The 19,452-nt window shown below is 32.4% G+C and overlaps 1 protein-coding gene across 1 annotated transcript; it reads left to right on the top strand.

Moving 5' to 3' along the window:
- The first annotated feature begins 5,204 nt into the window (after positions 1-5,204).
- Positions 5,205-19,238, top strand: LOC134681327 (uncharacterized). The gene is made up of 4 exons (XM_063540908.1): positions 5,205-5,451; positions 7,373-7,602; positions 10,310-10,583; positions 16,864-19,238. Exons 1-4 carry the CDS (start codon positions 5,238-5,240, stop codon positions 18,963-18,965), a joined length of 2,820 nt encoding a protein of 939 aa, XP_063396978.1. The 5' UTR covers positions 5,205-5,237; the 3' UTR covers positions 18,966-19,238.
- Positions 19,239-19,452: the final 214 nt, after the last annotated feature.

Raw genomic sequence — 19,452 nt, 5'->3', positions numbered from 1 at the left:
TCACGCCAATTCTGAATACATTAGTCTTGACCAATGGTAGCACTTGAACTCTTCAATTTGGAGGTAAAAACACGGTAGCGTCTAGATTCTACACACTTGGTAAAGCCGGAAATGAAAGCATACGTCAACATTCATGCATTTGTGCATGAAACATACGCAGGAACTTCTATTTGTTGATTAAAAACATTCAAGTTTTCACTAAATATAGTCGTATGTTTAGGGATGTAAAGGCCTTGTTGCACAAAAAAACACGTGGCAATTGTTTACAAACACTTTCTACATTCACACGTGATCATGTTATAGGCGCATTTTGATTGGATGCAGCGAGTTTTGACTGCAACCAATAAAAATCCTTACCTTGTGTCTCCGAAATTCTATCTCAATCCGCCAAGGGTGAAGAGAGCGGGAATGGATCGTAACCCTTGGCTAGCGAAGATGCCAGATCATCAACACGGGTCCGCTGATTGGTTTACTATCAAACATATAAGTACATAAAAATACAGCAACTAAGAAAAGACTAATATACACATTTGATTGATTTATTATTATTTGCTTAATATCCTGTTACAAATATTTGATACATTTGCATATTTTAAAAATTTTCAAAACTGGCTTGCAAAGTTGGTCGACATTATCAGATTATGACCTTATACATGAATATAGATATATTATAACATAATCTGTTATATGGAAAATGAAAAGTACAAATGTACGTATATATGTTGTATTTAGAGCTTTTAGTTACGTTAAAGCTTGGTGCAAATGAGTTTTTTTAATCGATTCGTAAAACTATACACGCTGGTGTTCCTCATGTGTTAGTTTTGGGAACCAAACAAAAATGCTGACAATACCGATAAGTAATAAAGGGGATTTCAATAATTTCAACAGGTTTTGTCAAGGAAATTGCCTCAGTAGTTTGAAAACTGTGTTCCTGCGGTTATTAGGAGTTCACTTTTAATAGATCTACAAGTACTTCGGTGTTGACATGATTATCAATTCTATGGTCATTTTTATAAAATTCATGTGTACAAAACTTTTTTTTCCGAAAAACTAAGGATTTTTTTTATCCCAGGAATAGATTACCTTAGCCGTATTTGGTACAACTTTTTGAAACTTTGGGACAAAAAGCTGTTCAACTTTGTACTTGTTTTGCTTTATCCATATTTTGATCCAAGCGTCACTGACGAGTCTTATGTAGACGAAACGCGTGTTTGGCGTATAAAATTATCATTTTATAGTGCATGGAAAACCATGTATGAGTATATGTAATAGCATGATAATCCCTTTCTTCATGATTATATACGAGCGTTCGTGAGTGCTTATCATGAAGTAAGGGATTCTCATTCTCTTACAAACTTAGAATATTGCAAAGTGCTCAAGACTCAAATGATCTCTTGATTGGTTGCATTCAAGAATAAGTTTCATTGTCAGTGTAAATATATGGCCTATTCAATAGATGCATGACTTCATTTTGAAGCATTTCATTTGTTGGTTAGTTTAAGTGATGTAAGGATTTTCTTATATTTTGTGAAACATTTTTAAAAGTTGCATTATAGTCAGGAAGTGATAAAACAGTACTAAGCAAAAAATGTATATGTTCCTGATTCTGAGTATGAATTTAAATCATGTAATATTTTAATGAGTAATTGTCCTTTTGTATGTACAATTTAAAATAATAAATACATTTGAGTTACAACTAATTTTATTTCACAGTCAATATTTTGGTACAGCTCTTCAAATCAAATTCTATTTCATTTTGTCAAGCAAATGTTGCCAAAAAATTGCCTTTAAAAGTTTAAATATTTTATTCAAAACTAAAACCAAATACCTGGTTTGTTTTTATTTGATCGGAATTTTGGAAATAACTATTCTTCCAAGCCGCAGGTTCAGTAATCAAAGTGATGGCATGCTAGAGATTTCTCTGATATTGTTTTTATTTTTTTTCATTTGAACTTATTTATATTTTCACAATAACACTAGAAGTACAAATTGTACTGCACCCGTAAACTTCAACTTATTTTGATTTGTTTTTGTTTGTTTCACAATTAACTTTAAGTCATTTTGAATCACTGTAGTAAATCCTTTCCATAAGATAAATGTGATTCCGGGCAGTTGTAACTCATTTATAGAATATCTTTGTTTTGTACTGTAAATAGACCAATATGAGTATCCCTTACTAAGTACTTGGTTTACGTCTATTCTTCGAATTCACACTTAAGAGACATCAAGTTAGCATAATCTATATCTTTTAAATTACGACCTGATGATAATGCCATGGCGGTCGAGGTACATCAAACTTAAATGAAGATAGTACCTCTCGTTTACAATGTATTATTTTTGTATGTATACAGAATTCTTTTTTTTTTATAAAATCACATACTATTTCAATAGTAAGTGTATATTAATAATTTAGTAGTTTGTTCTGAGTTAACATATTTTTAGCATGTTAATTTTAAAATAGCTTTTAAAAAGGGGGGATTAACTCTTTATAAATTTAATATAAAACGAATTTGGCTTCTCCAAAAGTACTTATCATACCTTTTGGGTAACTATGATGACAGAACCTTATTGAATGTACCTAGGCCGTGACTGTCATAAGAAGTCAATTTAGTGCTCAGCTTAATTTTGGCTGATTAGTAAAAATCATCAAATTAACTATGCTAAACTGGTAGAAAACTTGCTGTTAAAAACATAATTTTTATTGTTGTAAAAGAGAAGGGAGACCCATCCAAGGAGCCAGGATGCGATTGCTAGCTTGAACAACTTGCTTCATATAGAATAAAAGTATGCATAATTGTCGATTATTATTATTATGTAATACACCAACAATTATTTTTTATAAAGTATAAACAATTATTTGCACGTGGACAGCTGTCGGCATTGAGTCTAAATTAAGATTTCGGATAAGATCATTGAGCAGCGCTTGGGTAGATAGTGAAGCCATATAATTGTTATCGGACGTCAGTAATAATCTCCATATCCTTTTAAACACAAACGAATAATATTACAAGGTAAATCGGTTTCGCTGTGTAAGCGATCAACTTTCTGGTTATGAATGAATAAATTTTATTTCTCATAAACTACAAGTTACATAGTTACAGAGAATATATAAACAGATACATTAAATATTGAAGCACATGTGAATAATACAAACATAAACATTAAATTACAAACTAACCAGGAGGAGTGACCCTCACATTTATAATTTTTTATAAATCTACAAAGTTTTTCAAGAACAATATGATTATTAGAGCTCATTAATTGTTGATATTTATAAATATTTTGACGAAGAGTTCAAGAGTTACATATCACCTGGCATGTTATATCGCAGGAAAAAATAATTTTACACGTCATTTACGATTTATTAACTGAAATTTAGTACCGTGGACCAAAAGTTATACCACTGCGGACCCTCGGTTCTTTAAGGGAAGAAGGATAACACTAAGGGGACATAATTTAAATTAATTCACACGATTCATCAATGAGAAACTTCGTTTAACTTAAAGTTATATACCTATATGGAGTTATTTTCTTTCAGAACGACAGGTCATTCTTTTTCAGAATCAACACGGACGATACAATGTTTCAATGATATATGCTCCAAGGCATAAAATAATGACCTGTGTGAGGTAATTATTTTCCTTGATAAACATGCAATCTATAATTTACTATGATTTACTTCAAAACTTTATTCGTCTAATAGATTTTTGTTGCCGATTTGGAAATTTATTTTATTCAATCGATGATAGGTGTAAAAGAAACCGTCATTTTAGTCCCGCATTTTAAATTTAGAGACAAATAACGTGAAGTTTTGTTAGTTTATCGCTACAATAAAGAAACATTATCATATATGTCAGATGAATTTTAATGTAGACTTTCATAAAATAAATCCAGATTTAACATATTTGTGTGTAAGATTTAGAAAATCTTATTGAGTCAAACTAAAAAGGTTGATTGATTTTTGGTTGCTTGTTTAACGTCCAGTGGCAGATATTTCATGCATGTTCAGAACGATACACACTGAATAGGAAATCATATTGTGACCTACATGTATTTATATTCGTCTTCGTTTAACGTCCAGTTATTGCAGTTAAATTAATATTTTTATTGTGTATGGATAACAATTTGTTAAAGGTTTATATCTAAATTATTTTGTGAGTTTTATTTCACGTTCTAAATGAGCCGCAGGGCGTATTAAAACCTAAACGCATTAGAAAGGAATATCCCACTTTAGTGGTGTCGGTAAAATAGTATACTAAATTTTACAAATCTTTATAAGATTAATATTTTTTTGACGGTATATAAGTCAGATAATGCATATTTTAAGGTTTTTCTTGTCGTAGAACACACCTCAGGGTGTCAGGATTGTTCAAAGAAAGACCTCCCTCCGGTCGGTCTTTTATTTGATCAATCCTGACACCCCTCGGTGAGTTCTACGACAAGAAAAACCTTAAAATATGCATTATCTATAACATAAACTCTAATCCATGTATTGTCAAAATCTTTACAAATAATAGTGGACTGCCACCTAAAGATTCTTGATATGTTGACTACATAACCTGGAACTGTTTTAAGAATGTAGGACATGCTATTAAAAGTGGAAAGGACTTTACCCTCTATTTTCATGATTTGTTTCTTTCCGTCAGAATAACTAGAAATAATACTTGATTATCCAATTTTTCTCTTGAATCAACACGTTTTACTTCACTGTGCTGATTGAAATATATTTTGTTCATGGCCCCGCCGTGGCGGAGGGGGCATTAAGTTCTACCCTTGTCCGTCTTCATCCGTCCCTACGTCACATAAATAGTTTTCGTTCTCTAACTTGAGTTTACCTTAACTAAATGTTATTAAACTTAAAGACAATGCTTACGCACGTCTGGCGTATATACACAATGTAGTCCTGGTATATATGATGAGTTTAATTACCACAAAACAAAAGTGTGATATGGCAGCTTTGGCAATGTGGTGTATAATATTGTTCTTTAGTTTGAATTTTTTTATGTTTTTTATGTTTGGGATTTATACAGCTCTAAACTGACAACACCGTATTGATGGAAATCATACAGCATGGTGATCTAAAGTCACGAAATATAATTTTGAGTCTTCCCATGCAAGTAGATAGTATTTTAAAATATTGTGTTAAGACATGTTATTATTTTTCAGGACAGTATAGACCATAAATCGAGAATTTTATACTCCGTGTTTCAATTGTAAGTACAAAGATTGTTAGAATAATGGCTCCCCTCTTGGAAGAAGAAGAGAATTATGTACGATTAGCTTTGTTATTGAAAGGAGTTTCACCAAGAGCAGTCCGTACTTATTTTGATAGAGAATTTCCACCTACTCATCTACCTTCAACACTGAATACAAACTACAACACTCTTCAGGATTTAAAATTAAAGAGAGTTTTGAACCAGGCTCAATGGAATCTGTTGTTTCCAAGAAATGGTATGTTTGTACATGTTATATATCCATACACAATAAAAATATTAATTTAACTGCAATAACTGGACGTTAAACGAAGACGAATATAAATACATGTAGGTCACAATATGATTTCCTATTCAGTGTGTATCGTTCTGAACATGCATGAAATATCTGCCACTGGACGTTAAACAAGCAACCAAAAATCAATCAACCTTTTTAGTTTGACTCAATAAGATTTTCTAAATCTTACACACAAATATGTTAAATCTGGATTTATTTTATGAAAGTCTACATTAAAATTCATCTGACATATATGATAATGTTTCTTTATTGTAGCGATAAACTAACAAAACTTCACGTTATTTGTCTCTAAATTTAAAATGCGGGACTAAAATGACGGTTTCTTTTACACCTATCATCGATTGAATAAAATAAATTTCCAAATCGGCAACAAAAATCTATTAGACGAATAAAGTTTTGAAGTAAATCATGGCATATTTGCGATTTTCAACCAACATTGGAGATCTTATCCTAGTTGAAAATCATAAGAAGAACTCCTGCGAAATACCGCTGCCTGAAATTTAAAAAGATTTCAACCCAGGACATATAACTCTAATTTGTAGCACATCCAAATGTTGCTAACATAAAATGACAAGTTTGACAGAAATTATGTTAGGAACAGAATTGATAAAACTTATGATTAAATAAAGTAAATTATAAGATTCTAAATGTGTATGTTTAATGTACATTATGAAATACGATGTAAATAGGCTTATATAAGTACCTACAATGATGTGGCAAGATTTTATGAACCTGTTGCTATCATAGCATTTATTGACAGACGCGCATCTAATAAGTAAGGTATTTGAAATTGAAAAAAAAATATATCACAGATGTTTTTAACAAAAGAAAAACAAAAGATTTGGAAACAGGGATTAGACCGTTGGTTTTCCCGTTTGAATGGTTTTACACTAGTAATTTTGGGCCCCTTTATAGCTTATTGTTCGGTGTGAGCCAAGGCTCCGTGTTGAAGGCCGTACTTTAACCTATAATGGTTTACTTTTTAAATTGTTATTTGGATGGAGAGTTGTCTCATTGGTACACACACCACATATTGCTATATCTATGTTTCAATAAACAAAATACACTAATAAAAACCATTATACCAGAGTCAACTTGAAGCATCGTAACACATGAACCTTGTGTAAAAAAAGGGAAGTTATTTCCGTCAAACATTTCACATTTTTCAACTTGTTTTGATCATTTTTACTTTTAATGAAACAATCATATCCAATAATTGGTTTTCTTGCTTTATTTAACATTTCTATTCAAAAAGACAGTCACACATTATCATTCAAATAACAGTTAGTATTATTTTTTTTAATTTGTTTTTTTTTTACGGAAATTTTCATTTCTTTTTGGAATCTGCCAGAGGCGGATTCAGGGGGGTCAGGGGGGGCAGGGGGCAGAGATCCGCCACTGTGGAGAGTATATGTGTAATTGAATTCACCTCAAAATGTTGCTTCTTTCTTCTTCTTCATCTTCATCCTATGGTAATATACTGTTGCATATATGGTATATTTAAAAATTTTATTTCAGTTTAAACAAAATAATTATCTAGTGCAAGGAAAATAATCCACCATTTTCTACATTCGAAAATGCCTGTAACAAGTCAGGAATACGACATTTCTTGTCCATTTCTTTTTTATGTGTTTTGTCATTTGATTTTGCCATGTGATTAGGGATTTTCCAATATGAGTTCAGTATTTTTGTGATTTTACTTTTAATTTCAATATTTTTGATGTTATAGGTGTACCTGATTCTATCACGTCAGATGTTACAGGTGAACTTAATTCAAATATTTTTGATGTTATCGGTGTACCCGATTTTATTACTTTTGATGTTATAGATGTTATTGATTATAATTCTTTCGATGTTATAGGTGGACCCGTTTCAACAACATTTGATGTAACATTGATGATTTGCTTAATCAGAAACTTGACATCTGTAACTCAACCAATCAATGGCTTTGACAGACTTCCACTACAAGTAGAGACAACTCCAGGAGCTGATCTAGCAAGGATTAAATGGTACAGGAATATATTAGCCCATCATGATAGTAACAAAATGGCCACTGGTGATTTCAATACAGCATGGAGTAATATTTCTAATGTAAGTGTTACATAACTTAAGTATGAGTGATTTTATATACAATATCACTGACAGGTTATGAAGGGCCCAGGGGATCTACCGCAAGTGAAAATGTTAATGGTTGCCTTTTTAGCTCACCTGGCCCGAAGGGCCAAGTGAGCTTATGCCATCACTTGGCGTCCGTCGTCCGTCGTCTGTCGTCTGTCGTCGTAAACTAATGCAAAAATCTTCTCCTCTGAAACTACTGGACCAAATACTTCCAAACTTCAACTGAATGTTCCTTAGCGTATCTAGTTTATAAATTGTATCCGAGGTTTTGATTTATCAACAAACATGGTCGCCATTGCTAAAAATAGAACATAGGGGTCAAATGCAGTTTTGAACCTTTGGATCCGCAAGCTCTACAACTTTTTACTTGTTTGGCTTTATAAATATTTTGATATGAGCGTCACTGATGAGTCTTATGTAGACGAAACGCGCGTCTGGCGTACTAAATTATAATCCTGGTACCTATGATAACAATTTACACCACTGGGTCGATGCCACTGCTGGTGGACGTTTCGTCCCCGAGGGTATCACCAGCCCAGTAGTCAACACTTCGGTGTTGGCATGAATATCATTAATGTGGTCATTTTATAAATTTCCTGTATACAAAACTTTGAATTTACCGAAAAACTAAGGATTTTCTAATCCCAGGCATAGATTACCTTAGCCGTATTTGGCACAACTTTTTGAACCTTTGGATCCTCAAGCTCTTCAACTTTTTACTTGTTTGGCTTTATAAATATTTTGATATGAGCGTCACTGATGAGTCTTATGTAGACGAAACGCGCGTCTGGCGTACTAAATTATAATCCTGGTACCTTTGATAACTATTTGGCTTATAACTCAAAAACCAAAGCATTTAGAGCAAATCTGACAGGGGTAATATTGTTTATCAGGTCAAGATCTATCTGCCCTGAAATTTTCAGATGAATCAGACAACCCGTTGTTGGGTTGCTGCCCCTGAATTGGTAATTTTAAGGAAATTTTGCTGTTTTCGGTTATTATCTTGAATATTATTATAGATAGAGATAAACTGTAAATAGCAATAATGTTCAGCAAAGTAAGATTTACAAAAAAGTCAACATGACCGAAATGGTCAATTGACCCCTTTAGGAGTTATTGCCCTTTATATTCAATGTTTAACCATTTTTCGTAAATCTTAGTTATCTTTTACAAAAATCTTCTTCTCTGAAACTACTGGGCCAAATACTTTTAAACTTTAACTGAATGTTCCCTAGTGTATCTGGTTTATAAATTGTATCCGAAGTTATGATCTTTCAACAAACATGGTCGCCATTACTAAAAATAGAACATAGGGGTCAAATGCAGTTTTTGGCTTATAACTCAAAAACCAAAGCATTTAGAGAAAATCTGACATGGGATAATATTGTTTATCAGGTCAAGATTTATCTGCCCTGAAATTTTCAGATGAATCAGACAACCTGTTGTTGGGTTACTGCCCCTGAATTGGTAATTTTAAGGAAATTTTGCTGTTTTTGGTTATTATCTTGAATATTATTATAGATAGAGATAAACTGTATATAGCAATAATGTTCAGCAAGGTAAGATTTACAAAAAAGTCAACATGACCGAAATGGTCAGTTGACCCCTTTAGGAGTTATTGCCCTTTATAGTCAATGTTTAACCATTTTTCGTAAATCTTAGTTATCTTTTACAAAAATCTTCTCCTCTGAAACTACTGGCCCAAATACTTCCAAACTTTAACTGAATGTTCCCTAGGGTATCTTGTTTATAAATTGTATCCGAAGTTATGATCTTTCAACAAACATGGTCGCCATTTTTAAAAATAGAACATAGGGGGCAAATGCAGTTTTTGGCTTATAACTCAAAAACCAAAGCATTTAGAGCAAATCTGACATGGGGTTATATTGTTAATCAGGTCAAGATCTATCTGCCCTGAAATTTTCAGATGAATCAGACAACCTGTTGTTGGGTTGTTGCCCCTGAATTGATAATTTTAAGGAAATTTTGCTGTTTTTGGATATTATCTTGAATATTATTATAGATAGAGATAAATTGTAAAGTGTGCAATAATGTTCAGCAAAGTAAGATCTACCGGACCAAAGTTGTCAATTGACCCCTTAAGGAGTTATTACCCTTTAAAGACTTTTTTCACAATTTGTTTATCATGTTGACTTACTTTAAAAAATCTTCTCCTTTGAAACTGCTGTATCAATTTCAGCCAAACTTAGGCTAAATGAGTTTCATAGTATCTAGTATAAATTTTATATTTTATTTCCTTGTATGTCAAGAAACATAGCTTCTATGGCTAAAATAGAACATAGGAGAAAATGATTTTTTTTTTGCTTTTGAAGAAAATAGGTCGATCCAAAAACTTTTCAATAAATCGAAAAGCCAAAATAATCATTGATGAGAGATTTAACCAAAAGAATTAAGGTGAGCGATTCAGGCTCTTGAGAGCCTCTTGTTTCAAAATCATTGATCCAACATGTATTTGTTTTTCCTCACAATTTTCAATGAAGATGATATAGGGATGCATGCAGTGTATGAGCTTTTCCTATCTCTTGCCTCAGTGACTTCAAATGTTAATTTTTCTTGTAAGATGGGTGTGAAATTCATTAATGAAAAAGTCTGTTAACATTAATTTTGAGTTATATGGAGTTTTGATTGAATACTTTTCTTTTTCAAAATATTTTTCTAGGCAGTAAGTAGACTCGGTGGTCAGCCAATGAATCAAGAGTGCCAAGAGTTAAAGGTTAAAATATTAGATCAGTCCAATCAAGAAATTATGTTGGAAATCAAACAATCACAGGAAAAGATAAAAGAATTAGGACAAACAGTGGATATTTTGGGGACAAAACACTCAGAAGTGACGGAAAATCTGAGGAAGTTACAAGTTTCCCACAGTAGTTTACAGACTGAACACACGGAAGTCACAGAACTTTTGAGAGACCCAATACCGTGGAACATCAGAGGTACATTATAATCATTTAGACAAATGTTGTAGAGTTAAACAAGGGAATTTACATTCAATATGTACTATATTTCTTGTATTTTGGGTTTATATCTCCCCTGACCTAAAGCATCAAAGGAGCAATTGTTGTCACTTGGTGTCAGTTGTTGTCTGTTGTCAGGTAAAGTGTAAAACATTCTACTTTAAAATTAATAACTGGGCCAGTTGTCATAGATGTGTCTGGTGATCCTCTCTACAAACCAACATGGCTGTCAGATATTAGTAAAAATAGAACATAAGTGTAACATTTAAGTTTTGTTTTATCTTAAAGCCTGTCGTCTTTAATTTTTTCTTGAAAACTCTTCTTCTGTTAAACTGTTCAATTGATTGAAACCAAAGTTTAAAATTGAGAAAGGAAATGGGGAATGTGTCAAAGCGACAACAATCCGACCATAGAGCAGACAACAACCGAAGGCCACCAATGGTTCTTCAATGTAGCGAGAAACTCCCACACCTGTAGGTGTCCTTCAGCTGTGCCCTTAAATATATGTATACAAGTACAGTGATAATGGAGTTCATGCTAAATAGTCCAGCCAATCTAGCATAAATTTGACCCTAACCTGAAAGTAATTGCAACAGAAGATTTTTAAGTTTTAATCTTGAGAATTATACCCCAAATATAACCAGAAAAAAGTCCCAAAAAAATCTTTTTTGAGGAGGACTAAACAAATCACCATTTAAAATTCCTATGTAGATTTGCATTGAAAAGGGAGATAACTCTTTCAAAAAAGGCAGAAATATCAATAAAAATTGATACAAAATTATAACTTTACCGCTTCTATTCATCAGAATGTATTGATTCTTGATTTTTTAGCGGTCTTTAGGGTATAACAAACAACTCTTAAGGTGTTTTATATCTTGTATCAAGCTATAATCTAGATTTTGTAATTCATTAGTTGACCATTTATTGAATTTTTCAACATGTCAAGGTAAAGAATCTCAAATTTGATAAAAAAATAGTTAAGCATGTATTATTCTTTTTGTGGTTTAAAGTTTCTTTAAACAAGTTAGATGCTGAAAAAACATAATATACAAATATAAACAATACCAAATTTTCACATCATTTTTTCAAAGTGGTCACAAAGCTTCAAATTTGCAATTTCTTTAATAGAAAATGCACAAAAAAAATAAAACTACCCATAATACTTCGGTTTTGTACATTTCACGAGCAGAAGATTATATAATTAAGTCAAATATCAACTTATAACCCTATCAAAGTATCATACTTTACATAAATTTCAAGAAAATCAACCAAAAACTGACCAAAAAAGACTCATTTTTGCGGAGTTATCTCCCTTCCAAAGTTTAATTCCCATAGGAAAATAAAAATGCTGATTTTGAGTTTTCCTCAAGTTAGATTTCATGGGACTTTTTTCTGTGTATATCAAGGGCATAATGCTATAGATTAGAACTTAAACATTTTCTGTTGCAATTAGTTTGAGGTTGAATCTTAGTTTGACTGGACTAAAACTCCGAATTATACACCAGAAACTAAAATTAAAAATTGTCTGTTCATGTATCATGTGTAAAGGATGTCAACTATATAGTTTAAAATTTTCCTCCAGTCTAAGCAATCAACATGGCCACTGTGGCTAAAAATTTAACATAGGGGGAACACTACAGTTTTGATAAGTATCTGGAAAACCAGAGCCAGTTGAGAAAAACTGAAAGGGGAAATATGGTTAGCGTAACAAACTTTTTCTACCCTGAATATTTTAGAAAAATCTGTCCCATTTATAATTTACTTCCCCAGTCATGAATTATTGATTTCTGTTGAGCCTACGACTTCTGTCTCAGAAAGCTGGACTTAGGGATAGTGATCCAGTGGCAGCGGCCGGGGGTGTTAGCTGACTTCTTAAAAGCTTAATATTTCAGAAGGTAGAAGACCTTGACCCTTCCTTAACTTTGTATATAGATGCCCTATGTCATGTATGTTACGAAGTTTCCGTCTGTTATATGTCCATTGTCCTTGACCTCATTTTCATGGTTCAGTGACTACTTGAAAAAAAATTAGAGGATTTTTAGTATTCTTAATTTCTCTCCTAATATGAGTAATATGATAACTATATTTGGTATGTTCGTATATGTACCTTGCAAGGTCCTCATGCCTGTCAGATAGTTTTCACTTGACCTCGACCTCATTTCATGGATCAGTGAACAAGGTTAGGTTTTCGTAGTCAAGTCCATTTTTTCAGATACTATAAGCAATAGGTCTACTATTTTTGGTGTATGGAATGATTGTCAGGTGTACATGTCCAACTGGCAGGTGTCATCTGACCTTGACCTCATTTTCATGGTTCAGTGGTTATAGTTAAGTTTTTGTGTTTTGTACTGTTTTCTAATACTGTATGCAATACAATGCAATAGGTCTACTATATTTAGTTAATGGAATGATGGTCAGGTGTACATGTCCAACTGGCAGGTGTCATCTGACCTTGACCTCATTTTCATGGTTCAGTGGTTAAAGTGAATTTTTGTTTTGGTCTGTTTTTCGAACACTATATGCAATAGGTCAACTATATTTGGTGTATGGAAATATTTTATGATGTGCATTTTATTCTGCCAGGTTTTATTTGACCTTGACCTCCTTTTCATGGTTCATTGCTCAGTGTTAAGTTTTTATACGACCGCAAGAAAAATTGGTGGTCGTATATTGGTATGAAGTCGGCATCGTTGTGGTCGTTGTCCAAAGACACATTGGTTTTCGTACTATAACTTTTGTTTAAATGAATGGATCTCTATTAAATTTAAACACAAGGTTTATGACCACAAAAGGAAGGTTGGGATTGATTTTGGGAGTTTTGGTTCCACCAGCTTAGGAATAAGGGGCCCAAATAAGCATTGTTCTTGGTTTTCGCACAATTTCTTTAGTATAAGTAAAATAAAATATATGGAATTTAAACAAGGTTTATCACCAAAAAAGGAAGGTTGGGATTGATTTTGGGAGTTTTGGTCCCAACAGTTGAGTAATTAGGGGCAAAAAAAGGGCCAAAATAAGCATTATTCTTGTTTTCACACAATGATTTTAGTATAAGTAAATAGATATCAATGAAATTTAAACGCAAGGTTTATGAACACAAAAGGAAGTTTGGGATTGATTTTCGGAGTTGATGTCCCAACAGTTTAGGAATTAAGGGCCAACAAGAGGCCCAAATAAGCATTTTTCTTGGTTTTCGCATCATAACTTTAGTATATTAGTAAATAGAATTCTATGAAATTTAAACACAAGGTTTATGACCAGTAAAGGAAGGTTGGGATTGATTTTGTGAGTTTGGTCCAAACAGTTTAGGAATAAGGGCCCCAAAGGGCCCAAAATTAAACTTTGTTTGATTTCATCAAAAATAATTGGGGTTCTTTGATATGCCGAATCTAACTATGTATGTAGATTTTTAATTTTTGGTCCCTTTTTCAAATTGGTCTATATTAAGGTCCAAATTGGGGTCCAAAATTTAACTAAGTTTGATTTTAACAAAAATTGAATTCTTGGGGTTCTTTGATATGCTGAATCTAAACCTGTACTTAGATTTTTGATTATTGGCCCAGTTTTCAAGTTGGTCCAAATTGGGGTCCAAATTAAACTTTGTTTGATTTCAACAATAATTGAATTCTTGAGGTTCTTTGATATGCTGAATCTCAACGTGTACTTAGATTTTTATTTTATTATGGGCCCAGTTTTCAAGTTGGTCCAAATCATGGTTCAAAATTAAACTTTGTTTGATTTCAATAAAAATTGAATCCTTGGGGTTTCTTTGATATGCTGAATCTAAACATGTACTTAGAATTTTTATTATTGGCCCAGTTTTCAAGTTGGTCCAAATCGTGGTCCAAAATTATATCAGTTTGATCCAACAAAAATTGAATCCTTGGGGTTCTTTGATATGTTGAATCTAAACATGAACTTATAATTTTTATTATGGGCCCAGTTTTCAAGTTGGTCCAAATCGTGGTCCACAAAATTAAACTTTGTTTGATATCAACAAAAATTGAATCCTTGGGATTCTTTGATTTGCTGAATCTAAACATGTATTTAGATATTTGATTATAGGCCCAGTTTTCAAGTTGGTCCAAATTGGGGTCCAAAATTAAACTTTTTTGTTTGATTTCAACAAAAATTGTATATATGGGGTTCTTTGATATATGCTTAATCTAACCATGTATTTATATTTTTGATGTTTAGGCCCCGGTTATCAAATTGGTTCACATTGAGGTCTAAAGGGTCCAAAATTAAACTTTTTTGTTTGATTTCAACACAAAAATGTATATTTGGGGTTCTTTGATATATGCTTAATCTAACCATGTATTTATATTTTTGATGTTTAGGCCCCGGTTATCAAATTGGTCCACATTGAGGTCTAAAGGGTGCAAAATTGAACTTTATTTGATTTTATCAAAAATTGAATTCTTGGGATTCTTTGATATGCTGAATCTATAACCATGTTTTTAGATTTTGGATATTGGACCATAATAGGTAAAATCCAATTTAAAATTTAAAGTTTTGAATTTTAAGTTCTTGGACCACATTCATAATGTGTCAGAAACCTGTGTTGTGTCAACTATTTAATCACAATCCAAATTCAGAGGTGTATCAAGTTTGAATGTTGTGTCCATTCTTTCCCCAATGTTCAGGGTTCAAACTCTGCGGTCGTATAAAGCTTCGCCCTGCGGAGCATCTGGTTTGGTCTGTAACGCTTAAACTATAAGCAATAGGTCAACTGTATTTGTTGTATTGCAGAATTGTTAGCTGTACATGCCTGCCTGGCATGGTTCATCTGACCTTGACCTCATTTTCATGGTTCATTGGTGAATGTTTAGTTTTTTGGTTAAGTTTATGTGACAGTTGTCATAAAGCTTTATATTTAGGACTATCAAAATAATATCAATCGTTAGTAAAGAAGGCGACATTTCAGCGTGTGCACTCTTGTTGATGTTTTGGCCCGGTTATTAAATTGGTCTACATTGAGGTCAAAAGGGTCCAAAATTTAACTTTGTTTGATTTCATCAAAAATTTAATTCTTGGTATTCTTTGATATGCTGAATGACCATGTATTTCAATTTTGGATATTGGACCATAATAGGTTAATTTAATATGTTTAAGTTCTTAGACCACATTCATTCTGTGACAGAAACCTATGCTGTGTAAAATATTTAATCACAATCCAAATTCAGAGCTGTATCAAGCTTGAATGTTGTGTCCATACTTGCCCCAACTGTTCAGGGTTCGACCTCTGCGGTCATATCAAGCTGCGCCCAGCGGAGCATTTTATTGTATTTTGGTCTGTTTTTCTTAAACTATAAGCAATACATGTAGGTTAACTATATTTGTTGCATGGAAGAATTGTAAGCTGCACATGTCTGCCTGGCATGGTTCATCTGACCTTGGCCTTAATTGCATGATTCATTAGTCAATGTTAAGTTTTCTTGGTTAAGTCTGTTTCTTAGAAACTATAAGCAATAGGTCAACTATACTTAGTGTATTGAATGATTGTAATGTGTACATAAAATTGAGAATGGAAATGGGGAATGTGTCAAAGAAACAACAACCCGACCATAGAAAAAACAACAGCAGAAGGTCACCAACAGGTCTTCAATTTAGCGAGAAATTCCCGCACACATGTATTTCTTGTCTGTTTTATATGACCGTGACCTCATTTTATTGGATCAAGTTAAGTTCATGTGATAGTTGTAGTAAAGCTTTATATTTAGGACTTTCAACATAATATCAATGATAAGAAAAGAAGGTGAGACATTTCAGTGTGTGCACTCTTGTCATGACAAGTTTAACAGTTCAAATTTGAATTTTGTTCCGGTCTGATGATTTTGTGCAGAGTAATGGTCCTTGGAGTTAGAAAATTCTCTAAAATAATCAGTTTTCCGCACGTTTTTTTTGGGTCATTCTTGAAGTTATTGACTTGATATTTGTAATATACAATGATATAGTTTACACCATGACAAGTTATAGATCAAGTTAGAATTTTGTTTTAATACAATAAATTTTTAACCGGTAGGGGACTAATATTGCCATGCAATACTCACAGAATGCTTTTTCTATAAAAAAGATATTGTTTGGATCAAAAACACATTATATCTTTTATTGAGGAATAACTTTTAATCATGTAAGCTCAAGTCCTAAAGTTTTATAAATTTTATAAGGTATATGAGTACATATCAGTATGGCAAAATCACAGAAGTCAGTCTCAAAATAATTGTAAATTTTAAAGAAATATCAAATTCTTTCTTTTTAGGTCAAATTAAAGAGGAATTAGAAACTTGGACAGAGGATGACAAAATGTTTATAGAAACAAATGGAGCAAAGAATGTACTAAAATGTATCAAAGAAAATAGTTGTGTTGTTGTCACCGGAAGTTCGGGAACAGGAAAATCATCATTGATGCGTCATGTTGCTTTACGAATGCAAGAAGGCGGCTATGATATTTTACCCGTAACGAACCCTGAAAAAATTATCAAGTGGTACAATCCAAGTAAGAAAATCCTGTTTGTTGTTGATGACTTTTGTGGAACATATACCATAAATCCTATGAAGTTAGAAAGCTGGAAAAATTTGATGGAAAAAATCAAAACATTAATAGGAAAAAAACCAGTCAAATTAATCATGTCTTGTAGACTTCAGGTTTTTAAGGATGAAAAAATGAAATCTTTACCTTTTGATCAGTCCTGTGAATGTAATCTTTTGTCAGAAGATAAACACTTATTAGAAACAGAAAAACAATCTATTGCTGAACTTTACTTAAAAACAAACGCCTATAAGATCAGGGAATTTTATGACATGTTTGACTGTTTTCCTCTTTTATGTCAATTGTACAGCAAAAACACTAATCTTAGAATTGTAGATTTCTTTCAGAATCCATTTACAGTTTATAAAGAAGAGATAGATAAAATACAAACAGAGGGAGCGCATGTCAAGTACTGTGCACTTGCTCTATGTGTTATGTTTAACAATCATATTAAAGAAGAATGGCTCACAGAAGATGTCGATAAAGATATCAAAACAATTATAAAGAACACATATGAAGCTTGTAAAGTGGTGAAAGGAACATCCCGGTTAGTTATACGTGATGAGCTGGATTCACTAACTCGTACGTTTATCAGAAAGGATGGTGAAGTGTACAGAACTATTCATGACAAGCTGTTTGACTTTCTTGCTTTTTACTTTGGCAGTGTTATGATTTATTGTTTAATTAATAATGCTTCAAGTCATTTTATTCGTGAAAGGTTTGTTTTTGAAAAAAAAGACAAAAGAGATGAATTTTTAATAGATGTATCAGAAAGATATCAGCAAATGTATATAAATAGATTGATATATGACTGGTTGAGAGGAAAGATAGTAGATGTCTTCTGTAACATCAATATGAATGATCAAATCTTCAGACAAAGAATCCTTGTACATTTAAAAGGTTTAGAAATATCAAAACAGAAACAATTGGCAAGTCTATATGACACACAAAATCAAGACACTCCATTAATACAGTGTTGTTATAAAGGAGATATTGATCTGGTTACATGGTGCTTACGTCATTGTACCAATAATGTAAACCATTGTAGACATACTGGATCATCACCTATGTTCTTGGCTTGTCAAAATGGACATATTGAAGTAGTACAGGTGTTAATTACCAACAAGGCTGACATTAATAAGTGTAGAGATGATGGAGCATCACCTCTGTACATTGCTTGTCAGGAAAGACATACTGAAGTAGTACAGATGTTAATAAACAATAAGGCTGACATTAATAAGTGTGATAATAATGGAGCATCACCTCTGTTCATTGCTTGTCAGAAAGGACATACTGAAGTAGTACAGATGTTAATAAACAATAAGGCTGACATTAATAAGTGTAGAGATAATGATGGAGTATCACCTCTGTTATATGCTTGTCGGAAAGGACATACTGAAGTAGTACAGATGTTAATAAACAATAAGGCTGACATTAATAAGTGTAGAGATAATGATGGAGTATCACCTCTGTTATATGCTTGTCAGAAAGGACATACTGAAGTAGTACAGATGTTAATAAACAATAAGGCTGACATTAATAAGTGTGATAATGAAGAAGTATCACCTCTGTTCATGGCTTGTCAGGAAGGACATACTGAAGTAGTACAGATGTTAATAAACAAAAAGGCTGTCATTAATAAGTGTATGAGAACAGGTGCATCCCCTTTATTGGTAGCTTGCTATAACGGTCATATAGAGATTGTTGAATTGATGTTAAAACATGAAGCAGATTGTAACATTAAATGGAGAGGACTAACACTACTAGAAATTGCAAGCAGAGAAAATCATACCAATATTGTACATTTGTTAAAAAAAATAGAAATAATATAATAGAAGTTCGGCGAACATGAAAAAATAAATCAATAGAACTATTTTGCTTATTATATAATTAAACAAAATAAACCTGCTATCATTAAATATAATTGCTAGCTAGAAGAGAAAATCATACCAATGTTGTTTGTTTGTTAAAGAGACTAAATAGATAAAAACTGTGATGTGTATATTATATATGATTTCACAGCACATTTAACTTATTGACCATAAACATTACTAAATGGAAAATAACTCTCAAAATACTTTTGTTATGCATTGTTAAAAACATTCTATGTAATAAAACCATGTTGCTTAGTTTTCGATTTTGATATAAAGTTATGTCTAATAGCTCATTAGACAGTTAGACTTGCAATTTGGTGTAAGTTATTTTTGGTCAGTTTTGACATTTCTAATTGAATTTACCAAAGCATGCATAGATTCTTTTGTCTTGCAACAAATGGCATTGGTGTAAACCTTTTTTTTTTTATGAAATTTAATATTTCAA

Source organism: Mytilus trossulus, chromosome 8, assembly GCF_036588685.1.
Source record: "Mytilus trossulus isolate FHL-02 chromosome 8, PNRI_Mtr1.1.1.hap1, whole genome shotgun sequence".
NCBI classification, from domain to species: Eukaryota; Metazoa; Mollusca; class Bivalvia; order Mytilida; family Mytilidae; genus Mytilus; species Mytilus trossulus.
The sequence above is the reverse complement of the archived record's forward strand: the minus strand, read 5'-3'. Positions and strand labels throughout refer to the sequence as shown.